We start from the raw sequence: 25,000 nt of genomic DNA, 5'->3' as shown, positions 1-25,000 counted from the left end.
GAGAAGCTTGTAACCCGACAGCCTTGCGAGTTTCCCGGTGACAAGTAAAAATGGCTTAAGCGCCACTCCCGAGGGAGACCACTTACCGAGATTGATGGTTGCCCCACGGTGTGTTGAAACACGATTATTATTGCACTTTCATGAACCTAAAATGTTTTTTCGTTATAAGTTAGCCTTAGCTGTGTAGATTAAGATTCTGAAGGTTAAAAAATCTTTCATCGGGGAAAATGAAAATAAATTCGATTTTAGTATTTTCCCACTTTTCTCATATAATATGGTGTATCACGCAAATCTGATGAACCTAAAACACGCTACAAAAAGTCCCCTTTCTTATAATAAATTTGAAGCCATTTAGAGAGAAACAAATGCAAAAGTCTCTCGCGTAAAGAGTTGTCGTTGTAAAGAGTTTAAATTTGTTAGGCGTTCGTTTCATGTGTCCAGCCCACTGCAGTCTGCCGAAAGTCATAAATCATTAAACAAATATGGTGACTTATTAACGCTATTATTTTTAAATTCAAGTAAGCTGTCCAATTAAGTTATTTTTGAGCAAGTTTAGCAGAAATACTGATAGCTCTTCGAATATAATAAGCACTATAAAGTATATTGTGCTCTGATTTTGCAGGGCACGATGTTTTACTAACAAGTGAAAATTCATCCTATGAATACTTTTATTCGGATGTTGGACACATAGGGCCGATTTCTTCACCCTGACTTAAGCGTTAAACCAGGTTTAACTATTGCGCTTAGCAAGAAAAATTTTAGTTTCACACTTTTAACGATCTGCCAATCAGTTGTGCGCAAGGGTGAATCTCACATCATGGGCAGTATCCATATTTGCATTACTTAAAACATAACCAACCGGTATCGACCGCGTGCGATCAGTACAAGATTGAATGCAACAAATGGTGGCACCATTAATCGAATCAGCAACAATTCCAGAAAATAATGTTTTATTTCCGTTTCATAAAAAAACGAAAAGGAAACAACAATCAGCCGGTGGGCGAGCGTCGATGTTTGTTTTGGTCGCAGACAATGGAAACGTGCTGCGTGTAGCTTTGGCGCGCAACGACGTCGTCTGAGGTCGTCTGCTTTCTTGCTCCTGATTGGCTGCGCGCAACCGGAGTGGAGCTGCGCGTAACTGCCCGGCGCACAAATTGCGCAACGAAAGAAAAACTATACAAAAAAATCGCAATATATGGGTAAGCTTGGTTTACCGGTTAATCTGAGGTGAAGAAATCAACCCTTAGAGAATGACTTTTAATTACTCTTTCGGCACACGCCGTACTTAAAATTAAGCAAATGTAATCATTTTTTTTACAGTTAAATCAATGAATATTTAGTTGAAACAGTTTTAAATATGATGATGATGAACCTGGGCGTGTTAGTGGAATACATGTACGTAAAAAGAAAATCGGCTTAAGTACTAGACACTGATGATGACGTAACAGTTGAGGTCGAACTACGCATCTGCCATAGATGGCAAAATCTTAGTGGATTTAAAAGAAACAGTGCTTAACTCGATTTTCTTTTTACTTAGTTTTAGATATGTACATGTTACATTTTTCTTATGATGCAGAGAAAAAAATTAACTAATTTTACAGATAAAATAAAAATTGATAATGTATCAATGTTTCGGAAATGTCAGAAAGTATAAAAACAACAAACAGTGATGCGCAAAGTGAGGCACTATTGACGCAATTTGAGGTTTCAATACAACTTTTTAAGAACTGTTATTAGTTCTTCTGTGCTTCATTCCGGAATCATTGGATGATATTGATACATTTTTATTGCTTAATAGTTATAATGCATGAGAGATGGTTGGAAGGTATCGAGTATAGGGTTACTTTTGTAATTCAACTCTAATGGATAGTTTCCACTTTGTGAGTACCGTGCAGTGGTTTTTCAGTTTTCTGACTAGTCGTTTTAATCACTATTCCTTTTTTATTTCGTTTTTATCAAGCTCTTCAAGAACAAGTAACATTTCTCCCCATACTAAAAGTAATCTGTTGTCAAACTCACTTTGCAAAAAAGAAGGAATTTTACTTGGGAAAAAGAAACTTTATTTTATGCAATCATAACATTGAAACCATTGAAAAGCATGAAGTTTTTATCAAGACCAAAGTGTTATATAAAAAACTACAGATAACCCAGACGAACATAGAAAAAAAATCACTGCACTGGACTACTATTATTGAAATTCATCAGGTTACTTGCAAATTTATTTGTTTCCAATATATCTTAGGCTTATACTATAAGATGTCATTCACATTGACATGCATGCGTTGCATTCGGTAGGGTAAATTCTTAATAAAAACTTGTGATGTTTTGAAAAAGATTTCAATAAAATTTGTATAATTTTCCTTGAACAAATGATTAAAACAAATTGCTATGACATTCAAATTGCTTATCATGACTATATAATATCATGTTAACACGCTGTTTCATCTTACCCCGGTGTGCCCTATTTTAAACCAAATGTTGAATAATATTTTTTGAATACATTAACATAATATGACAACGCCAATCTTACGTATTATTTTAGTATTCGAGACTCAACAGCCCACTTAATCCTAAAGGTATAATTTTATAAGTAACAAAGAGATAACTCCGGTGAGACTATTCACTGAACACAGTCCTTCCACAGTCTTTGAAAATTTTAAGATTTTGTATGTACAAAAGTCCTCAACAGATCAGAGGCAGAAGTTTTACAAATAAGTCACACATGCTCAGTATAGTCGACTCATACTTTTTTGGCAAATAACCATGTGGATGTGGTTTGACATGCAAAGTATGTGCAACTAATGGGGCACGTTCGGTGTAGTACTAGATTTGTAGTAATGAGCTGAATTTTTGTATGGTGAGAAGGTCAATTCTCCATTTCTGCAATGAAATGGTGCAAAAAGCGTGGGTATTATGATTCCTTGCCTAATTTGATGCTGTTTGAGCAAAACTTTGGATAACTATGTTGTTTATGTTGCAAGAAATGGAGAAAACAACAACACTGTTGCCCAAAGTTTTGCTCAAACAGCATCAAATTAGGCATGGAATCATAATACCCACGCTTTTTGCACCATTTTATTGCAGATACGGAGAATAGACCTTCTCACCATACTAAAATTCAGCTCATTACTACAAATCTAGTACTTCACCGATCTGTCCTATACCCGCCATTTCAGGCATGAAGAATATGTGCTGCAAATGATATAAGTCACAGGTGTACGGTGCTTCCTCAAATGTATGAGTCGCATTGATGGGAAGTATTGATTTACCTCCATTACGAATACTTATGTACCAGGCATATGGAAGGAATGTAGAGTTTTATGATTTATGACTTTCGGCAGACTGTAGTGGGCTAGACACATGAAACGAACGCCAAACAAATTTAAACTCGTTGTAAAGACTTTTGCATTCGTTTCTCTCTAAATAGTTTCAAATTTATTATTAGACAGGGGACTTTTTCTAGCGTAGTTTAGGTTCATCAGATTTGCGTAATACACCATATTATATGAGAAAAGTGGCGAAATACTATAATCGAAATTATTTTCATTTTCCCCGATGAAAGATTTTTTAATCTCCAGAATCTTAATCTACACAGCTAAGGCTTACTTATAACGAAAAAACATTTTAGGTTCATGAAAGTGCGATAATAATCGTGTTTCAACACACCGTGTGCCCGACCTTATTGAGACCCTTCAGGGTAGGGTTCAAGTTTTTCCCAAATGAATGGGCGGGAAACGAGCTGGCTGATCAGGGAAACGAAATGCCTCACGACCGAAGTCGTGTAAATAAAGAAATTGGTGTACGTGAAATTGATTTTCGCCGGCGACAAAGTAAGGCTCGCGACGGTTATCATCACGGGAAACAAGACGCAACACACCTCGAACGAATTTCGTTCGACTAGAGAAATGCCACTTGGTTGGATTCAGGGCCAACCTCCCCAGAAAATGATCAAAAAAACTTAAAAACGACCGGAAACGTGAAATCACATTTCCATCTACCGCTTCAGATTTCTCCCTTAAAAAAAACGACCCAACGCTACTAAGGTGCAAACTACCCATTTGTTTTTAACGCATCGAAAACCAATTCCACATCTACTTCAATTCATTTCGATCTATATTTGTACCTCAATTCACTTCTGCTTTATCGATACAAGCTTACACACTAGGCCTAGCTAAACTCTCATTCCCTCTAGCTTCTATTCTCTCTTCCTTTCTGTTCTTGCGATCAATTCATCTATGTGCGGTGCGACTTTCGGTGTTCATTAGCAAAAACAAATCGTGCAATTTATAGCAGCCGGCTACTTTCGCATAAGCGGGCGAACGGTAGGGCGCGGAAAAAAAGATCGGTGGGGCCACGCTAGTGGTTTGACCAGACTAGGGGCGAAATTCACCATGCACATGGGAAAAAAATAACGGAGTACTCACGGTTTGACTTTACTGGTGTGGAGGCATTGGCGGTTACTTGTTGCTGCTGTTGGCGAGTCACGTGATCGACACGCGGTGACTCCTGCTCCGGGTGTTCTCCTACCGGATCATGCGATTGCCGTGTTCAACGGCGCCTCACTCGCTGGTCGTCACCAGCGGTGGCGTCGAGATAGCGTGCGTGCTCCTCACGCGGGGGACTCCGGTTCGAAACCGGTCGGTGCTCACTCCAAAAACTTTTTCTTCACGAAAACTTCACTCCTTCACTGTATCACGGTATGGTTGCCGATATGAAACCGGACATCGATGTTGCCGCCCTGCCAAGGGCGCGGTATTGACGGACGCTTCCCTCTCCGGCCCACGTGTATCGCCGGGCCAAACTCCGAAGCTAGAAAGCGGGGTCGGAAACGGTCGCTAACTTGATGGTGTGGTGTGACGGGCCTCGCAACTTGCCACGAACCTGTTCGAAAGAATGCCGTTGCACGACACGTGACTTATTTGCACTATTTGCACATATGGAAGCACCTTAGTTACCTGTCGCATTCAGGGTTCAACACTCGCACTGAATAACCGCCTTTTCGCACAACGCACTAATACAGCACTTGACTTTGCCTATCTAGCTATTTGAGAGAATTGGGAGATAATCTAAATTAGTAAAACTTCAAAGACCTTTCACGTTTCTTAAGTTCACCTGAACTTTCACACCACGGCGCGTTAGACTAAACTTGGACCGATCTCGCCTCTTCCGCAGTCCAGAACGAAGTGGACGAGTCAAGTTCTAAGATCCTCAGAATAGGCGCGAGATATGAAAATCTTCGTCGCCGGAAATTACGCGAAATCCACGAAGTGGAATTTCGCGAAGGTCGAATATCGCCTTCACACACACCACTTTCTCTACCCGTCCGGAGAAAGCATTCCATTTCCCTCTGAAGACCCAATCAATCAACTCGTATCCCTCCCGAACATCAATAAAAGAATCTAGGGGTCAACGATACTTGAACCCAGGTCGATGCCCGAAACACAAGCTTGATTTCTAATTTAGCTGTCGCTTTACGCTCGGCACCAGAATTACACAGGGCACTCATTCTGTTTTTGGTATGCGGAGTGGAGCAAATGAACACATGAACTTATAATTCAGCTTCACTCAATGTGAGTGGAATATTTACAGGGGGTAATTCAATGGACTATATCATATTTTGTACAACTTCATTTATTAGTTCATTTTACAATTCAAATATTCGTGGTACCGCCACAAGCTGTTCAAATTATCAGTAAACTTCTTAATATTATTTTTTTATCTGTATTAACGAGATTTTTAGCCCTAGGCTAGTTCATCTCGGGACCCACGCTTTACTTCCCTTCCGAAGGAAGAACCCACATTTTGCGAGTTTGTCGGGAGTGGGATTCGATCCCAGGTCTTCGGTGTGATAGTCAAGTGTTCTAACCATCACACCAGGCCCGCTCCACGTTAATGTTATGTTAATATAAGGGAATTGGGGCTAAATGGGTTGCTTATGACGAAAACCTCAAACAATTCCAAAAAGTTTGATTAACGATGAGCCATATATTATTTTTTATTGAAATATAAGGGAATTGGGCCCAAATTAGTCATATCGGTTAATGTAGTAGCGCTACTAAAATAACAAATCAATTTCTTCATAAAAGCCATACACAAAGAGAAGAATTAAGTCTCATGAGCATCTCATATTATGCGAAGTAAGACGAATATGTCTTGAAAAAATCTTAATTTTATAGAAATATCATAAAATAATCATCAAATCAATATCATAAATGGGCTTCGTGGCCATGCGGTTAGCGGCGTCAGTCGTTTAGGCGTATTGTGAGTGCCACGAAGTGAGGGTTCGATTCCCGCTCTAGTCGGAGGAAACTTTTCGTCAAACGAAAAATTCTTCACTGGTCCACTGGGTGTTCCGTGTTGTCCGTTGCCAATGTTAGTGATTGTTCAGTCTGTGCAACCTCTGGTTGAAGACGGTGTAGTGTATTTTTTAATATAAGGGAATTGTGGCTAAATAGCTCCGGTAACGTTACAGCATGTGGTCCATGGGAGCATATATCAATGTTAATATTATATCTGAACATTTTGATATCAATATCACATCAAGTTATTCTGAGAAGCTAGGCAAACAATTAGATAACTACTGATATTATACTAATATAAGGGCATTGGAGCAAAATGGGTTTCTTGAACAAATCTGAGTCAATTCATTACGCTTTGTGTAAGCCCTCGCGACATTTAGTTATGATAGATACCTCAAATAATACCAAAAAGACCGATTTACGATGCGAAAACTATAAGATTTCTTTGAAATATAAGGGAATATGGGTAAATTAACTATGATTGGCTACGCTGCCATTAATTGAACAAACGACGTTTTTGATTTGCCCGACGTTTCAACACGGGGTTTGTGTCTTCCTCAGGGAGTAAACATTTGTATCGTTATTTGTCCTATGTTTGGTCTAACTGTAACTGTCGGGTTTAGCTGTTTTTGGTACATGACATTGAAATTTCTATTTTTTCCCGCATAACTTTCCACACACACTCAATTGCGCAATCTTTCTACTTCACAGTCCTTCTTTCTATGACTACGTAGCTAAACATAACTATTTTTTCGATCTGTATATTTTTAGTGATCAAGGGGTGACCCATGTCGATTTTTCTTTGAAGAAGTAATTTTCTCCATAGTAAATGAGGAAGAAGGAAGAAGTGCCAAGGCAGAATAGAAATATCAACCCCACTTTTGTTTTGAATTTTACAATTGTATGATTCAAATCTAAAACAAAAAGAAATACTGTCACAGTCTTAATAATTGCTTAAACCGCAATTCAGAACATCTTTCATTTCAGATTCTGTACACGAGAAAGCTATGAGATGCTGCAATTATTAAACAAGAAAGTATTACAACCATTCCATAAAACCGCCAAGCAAATTAGAAATTTTCGAAATGAAATTCAATTGTCGAAGGTGAGTTTAAGAATCTTGTTTTTTTTTCGTCATAGTTCGTGAAACCCTATTCACAGCTACAATACGTCTGAATCACTTGTCACTTGTGTTCCCAGTTACACCAATTTTTCAATAACTACAAACACATTTCCATCCATCATCACCTCAGTAACACATTCATATAATCTGCTGCCTATGTCTTTAGCCACAACCACACACTTCGCTTTGGTTTAGTTTATTGTCAAGTCTAACTTAGTTGTATTCCTGTTCAGAGGTCCAAAAGCTTCCTCTACTGTCGTACGATACATGCTTTGTCTGCGATCCTAACTCAATTTGTTTTACCGAATCATGTTTGAAGTCAAAGATGATGAGTTTGTAGGTTGTGCTCCCGAAATTTGTTAAAATCATCCGCACAGCAAATAATGACGATGCATATATGTCAAATTTATAATGGATATTATAAATAGCGTTTACGCTTATATCTTCTATTCAAGAAATTCAATCGAAATAATTCAAATTTCACAGGACCGCTACCACATCAAACGAGGCTCCTTCGCTACCGTGGCTGATTCAGACATCAATCACTTCGCAAAAATATTGCCTAACCCGAATCAAATTCTGCTAGGCCTTGATGAAACTGCCGGCTACAATCGGGACTATTTCAAATACGTGCGTGGATTAGGCGAAGTGGTGCTAAAGCCGCGAACTTCCGCTCAGGTGAGCGCCATTTTGCAACACTGCAACCATCGCAAGTTGGCCGTTTCCGTATATGGTGGCAATACGGGCGTTTGTGGCGGATCGATTCCCGTGTTTGATGAAATTGTTCTTTCGTTGGAACTGATGAACGGTATCGAATCCATTGATGAGTACTCTGGGGTATTGCAGTGTGAAGCGGGATGCATTCTGGGAGTGTTGGAGGAGAAACTTAGCGAGAAGGGAATGATCATGCCACTTGATCTGGGTTCGAAGCATTCCTGCCAGATAGGAGGCAATCTGGCGACCAATGCCGGCGGGATACGTCTGATGCGATACGGTAACTTGCACGGGTCAGTTCTCGGTCTGGAGGCTGTGACAGCGGATGGAACGGTATTGGACTTGATGTCACGATTTCGGAAGGACAACACTGGGTATCATTTGAAGCATTTGTTTATCGGCTCGGAAGGAACTTTGGGTGTGATAACTCGTGTGGCCATCGCTTGTCCGCCATCGCCAACCACACAGAACGTGCTGTTTTTGGGTGTCGAGAACTATGATTCAGTGTTGAGGACCTTCATCGAATGCAAAAAACGACTTGGAGAGATACTTACCTCATGTGAGCTGATCGACGAGGACGCATTGCAGTGCTGCATCCTGCATTTGAAACGATCGTCACCCATCAAGCAATATCCCTTCTACATGCTTATAGAAACTACTGGTAGCAATGCAGATCACGATGAGCAAAAGGTGCAGAATTTTCTGGAGCAAGTTTTATCGGCTGGAATCGTTGGCGATGGAGTTGTTACGAATGAGCCCTCAAAGGTTAAGGTAAGGCTTCCGAAAAATGTCATAACTTTTTAGCCCAGTACTGTACAGTTTTTCGGAACTTTAGACTTCTTGAGAGACCACTCAGCCTTGAGATATGGATTTTGACACGTTTTTTTTAGCTTAAACGATCATTTTACAATAACAAACTTTCAACATTTCCATTTTTTTTTTTGCAAAATAAGGTGCCGGTCATAAACCACATTGACTTTTTGGGGGAAGGGGGAGTTTGGTCTGGCCAAAGTCTACGCTCCATACAAATTTCAAAATCTTTGTATGGACATTAAGGGACGAATGACCGAAAGGTTAAAGTCCCTCTAAAAATCAAATACACACACACATTGTATGGACAAAAATCTACGAAGTGGGAGGGGCGGGTCTGAGATGGCCAAATTTTGGTCTACGTGGTTTATGAACATCTCCTAAGGGACGGCCTAGTGTAGTGGTGGCAAAGTACTTCGGATAATGAAGAATTTGTTCATCATTCCTTTCCATAGGATTTGTGGCAGCTGAGAGAATATATACCGCATGGGACATTCAGTAATAACTTCTGCCTCACCTATGACCTGTCACTGCCACTCGATAACTTCTACGATATTGTTCCGGCGATGAAGCGGCGTGTTGGACATTTGGTAAAACTAGTTTGTGGCTTTGGACACATAGGTAAGGATTTGGCAGACTGCGAATGCGTGCAATATCTCAAATGGTTTCCCATTTCAGGTGATTCCAACATACACCTTAACATAGCAGGGGACGAACTGACACCGGAAATCGAACAGCTTGTGGATCCTTTCGTGTACGAGTTCACGTCGAAGCTGAAAGGAAGCGTAAGTGCTGAACACGGGATTGGCCTCTTGAAGCCCAAGTATCTGAAGTATTCCAAAACGAACGAAGCCATAGGGCTAATGCGACAGATGAAAACCACTATGGACCCAAATGGCATTCTGAATCCTTACAAAGTGATTTCTATGTAATCTTTGAACTACTGTTGAGTTAAAGTCAAACATTCCAGTTTTCTCAAAAGAAATAACAATACGTACATATTCCTCTATTCTTTTATGAAACTTGTCGTTTATTGATTCCTTGTCTTTACATGTTGACGTTTGTGTCTGTCGGTATTTACATGCCCTCACATACTGAATACAACGCTCTAACAATTTGCTGCCTTGCACACATCCAAAACAAGAAGAGAACACTTAAATTCTTTTGTTTTAACGCAGGTAACCTACCAAATCATGCGATATTAACTGCATATTCCAGCTACAAACTTCCAAACTTTGCGAAAGGAGTTTGCACATCTCGGCGCTTGACAAAACTCATGGCGGCTCATTTTTCGATTACAAGTTTGTCTGCTCGGAACATTTGGCTGATCAGAGCCTGAAAGAGAAAGGTAAATTAGTGGTTTAACGATAAGGGATGATACATTAGTTATTTAGGTAACGAGTTGCAAAATGATGGCAGACTGAGGTTGTCAATCAAACAATTACATTATGATTCATAATGCAACCGAAATGAGTTGCATTATGAACCATAATGCAATTGTTTGGTATCGTGCGGAAAAGTAGGCCATTACCTCACCAAAATGGCATGTATAATGTAGAATATTAAAGCGCCAAGTGGCAAAATAGTTATTTTTGCAATTTCTCATCGTAATAGGCTGTTTTACCTCACGCAAGTCTGATAGGAAAAGGCCTAATTTCCCGCACCAAATAAACAGTGCTGTAATGGTTCATTACAGCACTGATTTGCGTTGCGTAATGAACCATTACAGTACTGTTTTCAGTTTTGATCAACTTCTTGGTAATTTCTGGACGCAGCCCTGAAAAAATGTGACAAATGCACAGTATAACCTGTTATGATCAGACTTTCTTAAATATGGCTATGAATATCAGTGTACACTTAAATGAAAAAAATTGTTAAAAACTATCCTCAAGCGGTAATTTATGAAATTGCAAAAAAACGTTGTACGCAACTCGGTGCAGAACTCGATTTTTCCAGCACTCGTCGTAATTATCCAACTCGGCAAGCCTCGTTGGATAAATGTACGACTCGTGCTGTAAAAATCTTCATTCTGCACCTTGTTGCGTAAACTACTATTGTCGTGAGTTGCGATAATTCTTCTAGAAATTCCTTCGGGAAGTTCTTCCTGAAATTCTCTCTAAAGTACTTCCAGTAGTTGCTTGAGAAATTCTTCCGGAAGCAGTCCTGAGAATATTTTCAGAAGTACTTCTGATTATTTTTTCTGAAAATTCTCCCAGAAGTTCCTCCGAAAATTCTTCTCGATCTTTCTGCGAGAATACATCCATTTGAGAATTATTCCAAGTGTTCTTCCATACAGGTATTCTAGATATTAAATCTTTCAGAAGTTTCTCTGGAAATTCTTCCCGAATTTCTTCAGAAAAACGCTTCCGAAAGCTTTTCCAAAATGTAGTAATTTCCGAAAGGATTCAAAACAGAAAATGCTAGAATCCCTGGAGGAACTACTAGAATAATTTCAGCATTCAAATCTGGAAAAAAATCAGATTTCAATGCTAAAATTCTTCTAGAAGTTCCTCCAGGGATTCTAGCATTTTTTATTCTGATTCCTTTCGGAAATTACTACGAGAATTCTTCCAGAAGATCCTTTGGAGATTCATCCACAAGTTGTTTCGGAAATTCTTTCACGAATTCTTCCCATATTTTTTGTGGAAGCTGGTTACAGAATTCCCTCTAAAAGTTTACCCCGGACTTTTATTGAAAAATTCCGCTAAAACCTTGCAAAAAGATTTCTGAGATTTCTTTCAAGAACTCGTCTGAGAATTCTTTCAAAAGTTTCTCCGAGAATTTTCCTCCATAAATACTTGATAAGGTAAATTCTTCAAGAAATTTTTATATGATTTCTTCCATAATTTTTCCTATGATTTTTTCCTAACAGATGTGTATGAAGAATTCCTCAATAGTTCCATAGGAAATTCATCAAATAGTTTCTCTTAGGATTCTTCTAGGAGTTCCATCAAGAAATCTTCCGTGAGTTTCTTAGTGAATTCTGAGAACGTCTTCCAGAAGTTACTCGGAAAATTCTTCAAGAAGGAATTTCTCTGGGAATTCTTCGAAGCGTTGATCTGGGAATTATTTCAAAAGTTTCCCGGGAATTATTTCACAAGTTCTTCCGAGAATTCTTTTAGAAGAACACTCAAAGATTTTTCCACATGCGAATTCGGAAACTCTTCAAATAGTTCTTCCAGGAGCTTATTGCTTCACAATCACAAGTGCCTCTGGGAAACGTGACTTTTTATTCGAAATTCTTTGAGAAACTCTTCCAGAAGTGGTGTTCCAAATGTTTCTAGCAGATTTTCTAGTAATTCATCAATGCTTTGGTCCGGGAATTCTTTCAACAGTTCTTCTGAACACTCCTCAAGGAATTCCAGGTCTTCTCGATGTTCCTCCGGGAGTTTCCTTGAATTCCCCAGGAATTCTTTCAGAAGTTCCCCGATGGGCTTTCATAGGAATTGAGCGGAAATCCTTCCTGAAAATTACCAGGATTTTTTGCAGGAATTTTCCGAGCTACTCTAGGGACAGAAATTTTGCTAGGAGTTTTTCCGAGAATTTCTTAGAGTTTATTCATGGCCTCCATAGGAATTCCTTCGAGCATTCCACTAGGAAATTCAAATTCTATCTTCAGAAAGGTATCTATCAGACACTTCCCAAAAATTCCAACAAGAATTTTCTCCCAAATTTCTTCTAAAGCTACTCCAGCAATTATTCCAAGGATCCCATTAGGAATTTCTCCAGGAATTACTTAAGAAATTCGTCTAATTTCTTCTGATATATCCTCACCAAGGACTCCTACCTTGGAGTGTAAAAGAAAGACAATCGCAACTCGGACCAATTTCTACGTGCATCAAACAGTTGGATATTCTGCATCCCTTGACTACTCCAGGGATCTCCATGCTATGTACTATGATTTCTTTCAGGCAATCACATGAGTCTCTTTCTAAGCTGCCAAGTTTCTATCATCTGAGTGTCAGTAACCTAGACGTTTTTGACATCTATGAAGAAATGCAGGTAAATCAGAGGTATGCTGGTATATGGAGGTAAGATAAGCTGCCTTGTGGAGCACCAGGTAGTTCTATCCGACAGATTTATTCCAGTTCTTTTTACCAAAAGCCTTAGCTTCTTACAGGAATTGCCAGATGTCTTAAGATTTTTAGCTTTGTCTATAGGATTCACCAACTTGTTATAAGGAAAACCTATAAATCCTATAGAGATGAGCCTAAACTGCCTCCATTCGCACAACAGTCCCATGTGAATAGGAAACACAGCAAACATGGGACTCTTATGCGAATAGGGGCAGTAAAGTTAAAACACAGACAAACAGACGTAACACCTTGAATGATTTTCATGAAAATCCATCGCTCAGTTCACACTACCATCACCTGGTGGAAAAGTTGCACGAATCACTGTGTTGTGCAATATCGTCAATAGAAGGCGCTAGTGTGAAAAACGTCAAACGCATAGAAAAACGATATGCGCGCCTCTGGTTGTGAAAGCACAACCATGAAAATTTAAAATGATCGTTAAAAGCGTGGTCGATGGAAATTGTGCAAGTGTAACGTCTGTTTGTCTGTGGTTAGAAGTTAATACTATGTCTGCCAAAATTTAGTCTGCCCGCACCATCAACGCAAGGATTTTACCACATTTTCAATTCGGGGAATAATCTTATCTGATAAATTTATTGGACCTTAGCTGTTACGCTTTATTACGGACCTTAGCTATCGAATCCGACTCCCGACAAACACGCAAACAGTAAGTTCTTCCTTCGGAAGAGAAGTGATGCGTGGGTCCCAAGATGAATTAGCATAGGGCTAAAAATGTTGATAATGTACATATAGATTCATATATAAAAAAATAACCTTAATGATTGAAAGGCTTAACGTTTCAATTCTAATATGTTGTAGTACAACTCGTGTTAAAAGAATTCAGTCTACAATGAAAGAACTGTTTTTATCATAACACAGTGATGCTGTGATACAAACTACTCTTCCCATTCCATACACAGTGCATCTACAAACTGTATAGGATTACATCATAAGCAGCCTACCTCGCCAATCGCTTTGATTTCATGTTCTTACCTGCCGCTTGATGATGTCCAAATTCTTTCTGGCGTACTCCATCTCGGCTTGAATCTTGGACGAGTCGGTGAGCGCCTTGTTCTCTCGGAATGCATCGCGGACCCGCCGTAGGGCATAATTACTGAAAAACGCAAACATTTTTAATACATAAATGCCCACATTAATCATCGAAAGCAAATACCGAAAATTGTACGAGCTGAATTTCTGCGATTCACGCAACAGCTGTCGGTAGAGGGACAACACTTTCATCTTGTGTGCGGCACTGGACATGTGGATTGCGTATCTACTGAATCGAAAAGAAAGATTAAAATACAGCACAATATTTTACGTTTTTCCTTACAAAATCTCAAACTTTCGTCACTTCGCACTGAAATTTTATCACACAATCAGCTGTTTGCTGCGCGTTTGATTGGTCCAGCCAGCACTGTTCGTCAGCCGTCGCTCGCCGCTGAAGCAAATCAAAACAAATGATTTTGACACACGTGCAACACGCAAGCGTCGCCCACATCAGCCATCAGAGCCGAAGAGCAGAAGGGGCAAAAAATGGCTTGAGCTTCCAGTGCTCGCCGGGTGATGCGTTGACGACAGAAAAAAGAAAAAAAAGCAGGGATTGAAAATGTGCGACGGCACAGGCCATATGAACAAAATTGAATAATAGTTATTTATGCAATGAGTAGCAAAATGGTGATTTTCACAGCACGAGCCGTTCATTTATCTAACGAAGCTTGCTGAGTCACAGTGGACTTACCAGAATTGTAGTTGAAGAGGCACGTTGGCCAGATGAACATCACGGATGTGATGATCGACAATGCGTTCTAAGCATTTCAGAAGAAAAGAGATCAAACTGATAGGACAGAAACTCTTTGCTTCTTCATACTACGCTCGATTTGGGAATATTTATACCCAGTAGGAAAACTTCACACAAGTAGTTTTTTCAAAACATGTTTGAAATAATCAAATCCCTTCTGAAGGAAAATAGGATTATTATAGGTTAAAATCGGTTTAGTTTTTGCGGATATATTGTTGAATCCTGAGATCTGCAATTTTAAAATTTTGTACAAAGAGGCTTCAAAAATAAGAACACAAGTTTACTGTTTTATTTATAGAGCCAGAAATACTGAACCGAATTTTTATTATTTTTTCTGTATATAAAGAATGCATGTCCAAATGTTGTGTAATAATTTCATTCAATTTGATTTTGCCGTTTTAAAGTAATATTTGTTTAAGTGGCACCCTGTCAGTTTTTTTTTCATATTCAAACTGCCACAACTTTGGAAGTATTCATACATAATGGCTCAAATTTTACTTAGATCATATTTGTACAATATAGACATATGACAGAGATATGACAGCTCAAAAATAAGTTGTCTAAAAAATAGTGTTTTACCCGAACGGTTCTAACTTTGCGAAAGATTAATCAATCGAGCCCAAATTTGTACCAATGATGCACATATAATTGGTTGACAAACAGTCAAAATTTGAGATTTTTTGATGCACTCCATGAAAAGTTATAGCATGTTAAACTTTTTTGTGAGAGAAAAAAAAAGTTGCCTATCTCAAACATTTCGGCCATCCCCTGTACATGTCAATGGTTGCTGCTCCGTGATTGATCTGAACTGGTACGATCCACTAAGATCCAACTGAATAAAGGGCTGGGGCATTCCACTTATTCTCAAAGTGCAATTTTAGCAGCTTATACACTTTGGATCATTACCGGCGCCGGCCAAATCCTTACAGTCAGTTTGGGAAGGGAAAGGAATGTTTGAGTGTGGTGATTGTTGCTACTAGAGACCGAGAGCACTCTGCGTCACCACAACCAGCACGCACGGGTTTTTGTTAAGGGTGGGATGTGAGATCTGGGAGTCACCTTTGCACGGTGATGCAACCCGTGGATAGGGGATATACAGACAAACAGACGTAACTCTTAGAGGGATTTCACCAGAAACTTTTGTCCGGTGTCTTTTTCATGAGCACATTGCCAGCTGTTGGTAGAATGTTGGTGGTTTGGTTGAATATCTCGTAGGCGTTATATGGTGCTGTGAAAGTTGGAAGGAAGTGAAACATCTTTTGCAACTTATTTCTGTTCAAGCGATGACTATGAACTAGTTTGACATGTAGAGAAGGAATAAAGAGAAAGTAGATAGAAACAAGGATGGAAGAAAATCACTTCTAACGATAAATGATACACCATACGAACAATCAAAGATAGCCGTTGCTCTTGCGGTAGCATGATGTGACACCCTCGCGCTGTGCCCGTATCACAGAGCAATCAAACATCTGATGCATGCTTTATCGCGGGATCTATCGTTATCGGATCATGTTACAAGTCGCGATAAACTTTATTCATCACGATTATGGCCACTTTTGCACCTGGAACCAAAATTCATGATCTGGAATATTACATTCATATGCAGATCGTGAAGCTTCAGCAATAAGAATGCACAAAAAGTGATCGAAAATCGAAATTTATCATTTCGACTTCATGATAACGATCGCATCGCGGCCGCACATGCCGAGCGATTCATTATTCGCGGAGCATGGTTTGTTAGGAATGCTTGACGACAAAATTCTATCGCTGTTGCTATGATCGCGCGATGCCTTCCAACCGCGACACATTTAGGATCCTATCATGATCACTAGATTTCCATCCTTGGATAGAAAGGTACAAAGTAGGAGGAAAGGGACCGGCCAGAGATTGAACCCAGGATTTTCTGCATACGAATTACAAGCGGCACCCAAGTAACAATTCGAAGTCATAAATAAGTATGCATGCTGTATAACTGCTTGTTTATAACAATCTTAGTTGAATAAAAACGTATGTGGAATAATATGCCGTAATGATGTTATATACATTGTTAACAGGGCCCATATAGCCGAGGCGGTAAACGCACGGGTATTCAGCATGACCATGCTGAGGGTGACGGGTTCGATTCCCGGTCGGTCCAGGATCTTTTCGTAAAGGAAATTTCCTTGACTTCCTTGGGCATAGAGTATCTTCGTGCCTGCCACACGATATACAGGGGATAGACAAAATGATCGGGACAGGCAAAATTTTCATTCTCCAAAAAATGTTCAACTAACTGTAACTTTTCGAAAAGTGCATCAAATATTCTCAAATTTTTACTGTAAGTTCTTCAACTAGTTGTGTATCAGTGAACAAAATTTGGAAAAGATCGGACAATTCTTCACGAAGTTATAAAGATTTTTGAAAAAGATAAAATTATCCTATAGCCAACTTTGAGCTGTTATATCTCCGGATTCAATGAACCGATTGCAATGAAATCTTGACCATTCATGACTTATATAATGAACTTTGGAAAGCATTTAACTTAAGTTGAAATTTTTAACAAGCGAAAAAGTTAGAGCGGTTTTGTTTTTTTCACGAGTTTTTAGTAAATTGATCATTTTTTAATATGCATCCCATTACTTTTTTCAATTTATTGGCGGCTATGTTGTTACTTTCCTTCAAAACACATTTATATATAAGTCAATTAGAGGGAAACTAAATGAACTATAATTTGCATCTTGAATTTTGAAACGATGTTGATATTTTGGATAATTTGGTGTTTTATTAGAAAAATAATCTAATCGTAATATTTTTTTTCCGTGTTAAGAATATTAAGTTAAGTCAGTGGTTTTTCATAGCTCATTATATAAGTCATAAATGGTCAAAATTTCATTACATTCGGTTCATTGAATCCGGAGATATAACAGCTCAAAGTTGGCTATCGGATAATTTTACCTTTTTCAAAAATCTTTATAACTTCGTGAAGAATTGTCCGATCTTTTCCAAATTTTGTCCACTGATACACAGCTAGTTGAGGAACTTACAGTAAAAATTTGAAAATATTTGGTACACTTTTCGAAAAGTTACAGCTTATTGAACATTTTTTGAAAAGTGAAAATTTTGCCTGTCCCGATCATTTTGTCTATCCCCTGTACACATGCAAAATGGACATTGGCAGAGGAAGCTCTCAGTTAATAACTGTGGAAGTGCTCATAGAACACTAAGCTGAGAAGCAGGCTTTGTCCCAGTGAGGACGTTACGCCAATAAGAAGAAGAAGACATTGTTAATTAGCCATAATAGAATATTCGGCACTAACGCGAACAGCGATTTAAGTATAAGGTTAACAAACGTCAGCAACTTTTGTTTGTTCGATTTGTCTATATAAGCTTTAATGTTAGCTGAATAAGAATTTTTGCTACATGTTGAGTAACTTATATTCCACAGTTTCCAATAGCTGATTATTGTTGTTTATATAAGCCAAACAAATGCTTTTGATTTATATTAATTCAGCTATTATGGTTAAGTTCAATAATGGTCTAATACAGTGATCCTCAGGCCTATTTTTTCAACTGCTTGTATTGCACCTCCTGGATCCATTTGTGAAACGTTAAGCACGTTATTCTACATTTTTTTGGGAGTAGAATAACCTTCTTAAGAAACATTGCAAGAAATTCTACGGCAACATAGAGAACTCGGCATCACGTTGACCACTGGTCTAATAAGAAGCTACATAAACAAATTTCCGATTTATTTGTTCGATTATCACCCTTCAATTAAACAACAATCTCAAATGCTGGTAATAAAGCAGTTTTTTAGTATTGAATTTATGTTGACATTTGTTGCACACTAATGCAAAAAAATAAACATTTGCTAATTTTCGCAGCAATTTCAAAATTTGTAGCGTTAACCATTAAATGTTTTTATCAAAAAAAATTACAACCTTCCATAAACATTAATGTGTAATAATCTTTCACTACTTTAATAAGATGTTTTGCTCTGAGCGACCCTTTTCCCAATTCCAGGATGGCGTAAGACATTCGACGGACGATTGGGAGATCACGAGTTCAAATCCCAAATTGAGGAAAATTTTGGAAAAGTTGGTGTGTTATAAAAATGTTTAGATGAAAAAAAAGAAACTGGATCAGCAAAATTGTATCTGCATATTTTTTTTTTCAATAGGTCATTATAGCTGAATACAAGTTTAATAAGGTGCTGATATAACTAAGGTTTCTACAGATAGTAAAGCTTTTGTCGCGCCAGCCGAGAATATTGTTTAATAAATTCTCCAGTTTTGCTTTAATAACGCCTAGTTACAAGCTGTGATTGTACCTATATTGTTCAATTGTTGTCCAATATAATTCGAATAAAATTTTCGTTGCGACGTTAGTTAAATGAGTAATTGTTCCTTGGGATAGCCACTAGATCGCCAAGCCCGGCTATGTGCCAAAAACCTTTGCAAAGCGATCAAACTTTTGTGACAAAAGTTATAGCGTTCGGATCCGTCTGATGGTGCTTAGCATTCAGCATGTGAAGGAATAGCATCAATAACAAAATCTCAATTTTTGGCCTGAGTTACCAACTTTTTTCACAAGCGTCGGATCACTCTGCGGTCTTCGGCAAAGTTTTTCAGCATGCCCTAGGCTTTACTTCAACGTCATCAGTTACATCGTTTTAAACAAAAAGTTTCATCTTGTGACAAAAACGCAAATACATAAGTACGGTTTTCCATACTAAATCCCATACAAATTTCAATCACAATGCTGAATACGGGGACGCAACCAATCACTCCCAAATTGTCTGCAGTTGTTTTGGACGCTGAAAGAAACCGAAAAAGCTCTATTCCAAAAAAAACGACCTTGTTGACCTAGTCTAAATCCATTTAACACTGTTGAAAAATGGCAGAAAAATGTCCTTTGGTTATTTGCCATTTTCACTGCCTGTAGTGAGAAATATTTATCGAATATATCGTTTTTGTAGCACAACTCACCAGCATTATTGAAGGTCTGTGTTTGCGGATGAAAATTTTCACTAGAAGTGGTAGAACTGGAAAATGTCATGACATTTTCGTGACATCTTGATCTTACAACCCTGTGTTCAACTATTATACAAATTAGCTATCAAATTTATACAACCATTCAAGAAATCTTTAACACCTTTTCTGGATAGGTCTATGCCGGCTAGATCACAGCATCGAACCTATGGGGGCCATCCACACGAATACTTCTCAGAGCTTTAATACTTACCGCGATATGCCGCGACTCTCCGTTGAACCAATCACACAAATTCAACCACGTCGCACCTCGTGTACAGTATAGTCCTATAACTGCTGGAGCTGCTTCTATTGGAACTGGAAGAGAGCAAGAGTTTATAAAACAAAATCGTGAGCACACTATCAAACCAGACCACACTGTCGTATTCAATCAACACCGTCGTCGTCGTCGTCGTGGTCGAGCTAGCTAGAGGCTCGTATCGTACGACGTCCCCTCGCAGTCTTCGTTCGAGTGTGCTCCGTTTCGCAAGTATTTCGCGTTGCGCGGCGTGGTTATCGCAATCCTAAAGAAACAGGAAAATCAAACCCCGAATCAACAGTCAGTAGTGCCGGGCTTTGCCTTTGCGTTTTACATCTTCCGTAATCGCGTTCCGCTACGTTGCTTTCGAGCCTACACAATTTTCTCCAAATTTGTTGCATTTATCACCCGCAGCTACTGTAGAATGGCCGAACCGTAAGTAACATCTTAGTGGTCTATCATCCATATCACGGAGATATCGCTCTTTAGGATACTCAACGCACTGTAGAAGGCGAAGAATGGGTCAAATTTTGCCAGTCACCTCGAGTGTGTACTTGAACTGGCCCCTGCACAGCGCTACGAGGTTGTTGAATATAGTTTTTTTCTTTCTTTTCTACTAGTGTTATAAGTGCCTTGTATGCATTTTTTCCGTATTGTTGAAGTTTACTTTCGTCAATCAGTGAAACGAACGACTCTATCGCGTATTGAATACTCGTCGATCGTTTGTCGTCATAAAGGTTTGGTTCGTCGTAATGATGAACGCAGACGACGACGACGACGACGAATAAAAAGTGTTCAAACTATCAGCGAATATGACTCGGTGAAGGTTAAACATTCTCCAATGGGCCGTGTAGTGTAAGCAAAGAGTCGAGAAGTTTGCCTTGCAAATGTTTGGCAAGCCGATAGGAAGGTACCCATATTGGGAATGTAGCTATCGAGGGGATTGCTTCTGGTCAGTATGCTAGACGATGCGATATAAGCTTAATTCTGAAACATCATATTGATTATGTTGATCCGTAGCAATGCTGTCCAGAATATAAAAAAAATCCCTCAAATTCAAAACTGCTTAAAAAGAATCGATTTGTACGATATAGCAAACATAAAATAAACTAAACAGAAACCTGAACCGAGCACGTGATTGAACTATTGAACCAGTTTCTGAACGCTTACTGGAATTTGCCAGTGACCTTCGCGTCGGCAGTTCGATCAGTAGGTATATACTGATCGGTTGTTGATCGGAAAAGGAGATAAAATTTGAATTGTGTAGATCGTAACAGCAGACCCAGCTAAAGCGGTAAATGCGCGAATGTTTATCAAGACCATGCTGAGGGTGACGGGTTCAATTCCCGATCATCCAGGAGCTTTTCGCAATTGATGTTTTTACTTCGTTTGGCATATAGTTTCTTCGTATCTTTCACACAATATACAAATGCTGGGAAGCGGGCTTTGTCCCAGTTATTACACCTACTTAGATCAAGAAAAGGAACAAGTAGAAAGAGCAGAGTCTAACAACAAAATGATAGCAAATCGAAAACTCGATTTGTATTCAGCAGCAAATTGATATCACATTTTGATATCAGTTTGTCTTGACTAAATTTGATTTCAAATTTAGATTTCGTTTTGTTGTCACTTCAAACTATTACAAAATAAGTTTTAAAGTTATTTCAAAACTTCTAAGCAACTTTATATAATAGCTCTAAGAATATACCATTAGAGTAATTATCTTATGCTATTTAGGATTTCATATCAATCGAAAAAAAACCTATATTTAACGATTTTCTCATTTTTACTTACTGATTGCAAAAAGAGTTATCAATTTGCTATCACTGATAGCAGGAATCGTTTTTAACTTGCTGTTATGGGATCATTTTTCTGCTCTCATTTTTGATGCTTTAACCGTTAAAACGACCAAAACGACAACAACCTGAGTTATCATAATTTGCGATATCACAACATCGAAATTTGTTTTCAATTTGCTGTCAAACTTTGCTCGGGTTCCCCACATTATTGAGGCAATTTCAGAACAAGAATTAGTATAGGAATCCCGGAAAAAATCTCTGGAGGAATCCCTGTAAATAATCGCGGAAGGAGGCTCTGGAGAAATTGCTGGAGAAATCTCTAAAAGAACCCTGAAGTCTGCGCCTGAAGTGATCCTTGAAGTAAACATTAAAATAATATTAAGAGGAATCCACACCAAGATACAATTCGAAGAAATACTGGGAAGAGTCAATGAATAAATCAGAGGAGAAATTTCTGAAGTAATTCCTGAAAAAATCCAGGAGGATTCCCGAACGGAAGTGCTAAAGGAATCTCGGAAGAAATCAATGAAGGTACCCCGCAGAAATCTCTAAAAGGATCGAGAAGAAACCGTGAAACAACCAGCCAATGGCTGAAAATCTCTATATGTAATAAAGAAAAAAAAATCCGTGAAACAATCCCTGAATGAATTTCAGCAGCAATCTCCAAAGAAAACCTGGGCATTCTTTTTTAAACGTCTCGGAAGGAATCCATGAAGACAGCCCAGGAAAAATATCATAAGGAATCCCAGGACCCCAGAAAGAATCCTGAAGGAATCCCTGATGCAATATTACCGAGAGTCCGTGAAAGAATCCCGGATGTAACGCCGGGAGGAATCATTGAAGGGATCCCGGGAACAGTCCATAGTGGAATCCGAAAAATATCGATGAAGAACGTAGCCAGGAAGAATTTCCCGTATACATCCTGTTACGTTTGTAAAGTAGTTTTAAGAATTTTTCATGAATTGCAATCTCCAATTCATAAAAAAATCTTCAATTGTTGCATTGAGTGTGCTACGTTTGTAATTTGTTGAGATCATTTCCATTGTTTGTGCTGCATGCTATACTGTGATTTATACATCTGTCCTTGAACTTTGATGTGAATTTGTAGCGCTCCAGTCATTTCGGGCAGAGATCCAGTACAAAATACGCAAGTCGTTTCCTACACGGAGAAAACAATGAAGTCAAGTCAATCATATTGCGGTGCCAATCAAACATATTTGTGCACTGACTTTTATATAATCCTTTTTTGAGATTGTATTACGCATAATACAATAGGTCGAAGAATAATGGAAGCTTGAATTAAACATAATTGATGATCTCTTTAGAGCAAGAAGTATGGTTAATTCATCCATATTATGCCTACATCAACAATATTTATGGTTGGTGGTTTGACAGCTCACTTATTCTTATAGTAGCTTCAACCATGTTTATGCTTAACTTGACCCTTACCTCGAGGCTTGAACCAACTATATTCGATGGTTGGTTTAAGGTGGTTTAAGCATACATGGAGTATCGTTTATTGTATTTTTATAATCATAATCATTCGAATTGAGGATAAACGTTTCAATAATGGTGCTGTTTATGTACAATATGTTCCAATATGCTTTTTAACGTTAGCTTTTTTGACAGCCGGCAGCAGGAATGTGAACCTTGTGTAAAGTGTGACTCCGTCAAACATCATCATGCCGCAACATAAGCAAAATCTACCTTTCCCACTTCTTATTTATTTAAATATGCACCTCACAGGATCAAACAAGCCATTTCTGGATGAATACGTAAATAATCTTCCAGATGTGCTTAGATCCAGTACGAACTTGCGAACAAAATAAACGGTAAAGTTTAAGAGCGCTTGCTGTTAGGCCTCCAATATGCAATCTGCCGGATTCTTCCTTCGCTGTCCAGTGTCCAATCTGTGGATGTTGGACGCCTTTGCCAATTGAAAATACATATCAACTTGTGGAACAAAACCTGTGCAGATATTGGGTAACACAAGTAAAAATTCGATGCAAACAAACGATTTCGGGAATTTCAAAATTGACCATACTTCTTCTTCTTCTTCTTGGCGTAACGTCCTCACTGGGACAAAGCCTGCTTCTCAGCCACAGTTATTAACTGAGAGCTTCCTCTGCCAATGACCATTTTGCATGTGTATATCGTGTGGCAGGCACGAAGATACTCTATGCCCAAGGAAGTCAAGGAAATTTCCTTTACGAAAAGATCCTGGACCGACCGGGAATCGAACCCGTCACCCTCAGCATGGTCATGCTGAATACCCGTGCGTTTACCGCCTCGGCTATATGGCTATATGACCATACTTACCACCGCTAAAATGAGGGAGCATCCGAATTCACCTATTGATATATAAATATTGCACTTAAATACCACACTATAGAAACGTTTAAACAATTAGCACAACTTTTTCCTTAGAAAACATCGTTGTCTCGTTATCGTTACTTTCAATTGCCGCCGCCATGATGAATCTTTATGACTGAATTGGCCGCAGTCAAAGTAATGAGATATATGCTTGGTTTAAGAATTTTATAGTTGATGTTTAACATCGCTAATTTAACCAAAACATATGCTTGCCGTAATCATCAAATCATTGTGAAACAACCATTTAAAATAATTGTACCAAGAATACCTTTGAAGCTTGGGCGAAGTATAAAAAAGTTATAGCAATCAGACGACTTTTCTGTCACGGACATCAAACGACAGACGGTCTTCTGTTGTTGCCCGAATCGAGATGCCCCCTTAGAATTAGAAATTCCTAGAAAAACACAAGCTATGTAAGCAACTAACGCTGCGAACTAAAGGCAATCAGCAAAAAAAAACTATCACAGGATTGGCTGATGAACCAAAACAATAATGATACATCGGCATCCTGGGATTGCACATCGTTATCCCTGTTATGGTATGTGTTGTATGTTTGTGTTTTGTGCGTTTGTAAAGTTCCATTTTATTTTTCGTATCTATGTTTCCAAACGTGGGGCCTGATACGGAAAATTATATGAACATTTGTAGGGTTCCATTTTTCTGTTACACTGGCGCCATTAATCCATTAGTTCAGTCTTATAACTACACCGTGTCGAATAAGTTCTTATACAAAATCA

The 25,000-nt window shown here is 38.7% G+C and overlaps 3 protein-coding genes across 5 annotated transcripts in view; 2 read left to right on the top strand and 1 right to left on the bottom strand.

Annotated features, from left to right (window-relative positions):
- Positions 1 to 9,955, top strand: part of LOC109416301 (D-2-hydroxyglutarate dehydrogenase, mitochondrial) — a 14,237-nt gene extending 4,282 nt beyond the window's left edge. Inside the window, exons 2-5 of one of the 2 annotated variants that reach the window (XM_062842195.1) lie at positions 7,270 to 7,404; positions 7,909 to 8,907; positions 9,402 to 9,567; positions 9,625 to 9,955. In XM_062842195.1, the coding sequence (XP_062698179.1) occupies positions 7,312 to 7,404; positions 7,909 to 8,907; positions 9,402 to 9,567; positions 9,625 to 9,878 (1,512 nt within the window). In that variant the 5' untranslated portion in view covers positions 7,270 to 7,311 and the 3' untranslated portion in view covers positions 9,879 to 9,955. The remainder of the gene's footprint in view (positions 1 to 7,269; positions 7,405 to 7,908; positions 8,908 to 9,401; positions 9,568 to 9,624) is intronic. The other variant, XM_029880413.2, reaches the window with a different exon arrangement.
- LOC109424067 (LYR motif-containing protein 4) lies at positions 9,954 to 14,509 on the bottom strand. 2 transcript variants are annotated; one of them, XM_019699147.3, is made up of 4 exons: positions 14,356 to 14,509; positions 14,197 to 14,298; positions 14,016 to 14,136; positions 9,954 to 10,281 (listed from the first exon to the last, which is right to left on the bottom strand). In XM_019699147.3, exons 2-4 carry the CDS (start codon positions 14,283 to 14,285, stop codon positions 10,231 to 10,233), a joined length of 261 nt encoding a protein of 86 aa, XP_019554692.2. In that variant the 5' UTR covers positions 14,286 to 14,298; positions 14,356 to 14,509; the 3' UTR covers positions 9,954 to 10,230. The 2 variants fall into 2 exon arrangements, with proteins under 2 accessions (XP_019554692.2, XP_019554691.2); XM_019699146.3 differs by having other exon boundaries at positions 14,197 to 14,301; positions 14,356 to 14,498.
- A 5,761-nt stretch (positions 14,510 to 20,270) lies between these two features.
- The window catches only part of LOC109416303 (6-phosphogluconate dehydrogenase, decarboxylating), a 45,294-nt gene continuing 40,564 nt past the window's right edge, over positions 20,271 to 25,000 (top strand). The window contains exon 1 of the mRNA XM_019690347.3: positions 20,271 to 20,526. Coding sequence (XP_019545892.2) covers positions 20,516 to 20,526 — 11 coding nt within the window. The 5' untranslated portion in view covers positions 20,271 to 20,515. The remainder of the gene's footprint in view (positions 20,527 to 25,000) is intronic.

This window comes from Aedes albopictus, chromosome 3 (assembly GCF_035046485.1).
Source record: "Aedes albopictus strain Foshan chromosome 3, AalbF5, whole genome shotgun sequence".
NCBI lineage: Eukaryota > Metazoa > Arthropoda > Insecta > Diptera > Culicidae > Aedes > Aedes albopictus.
Note: the sequence above shows the minus strand (reverse complement) of the source record. Positions and strands in the feature narration are given on the sequence as shown.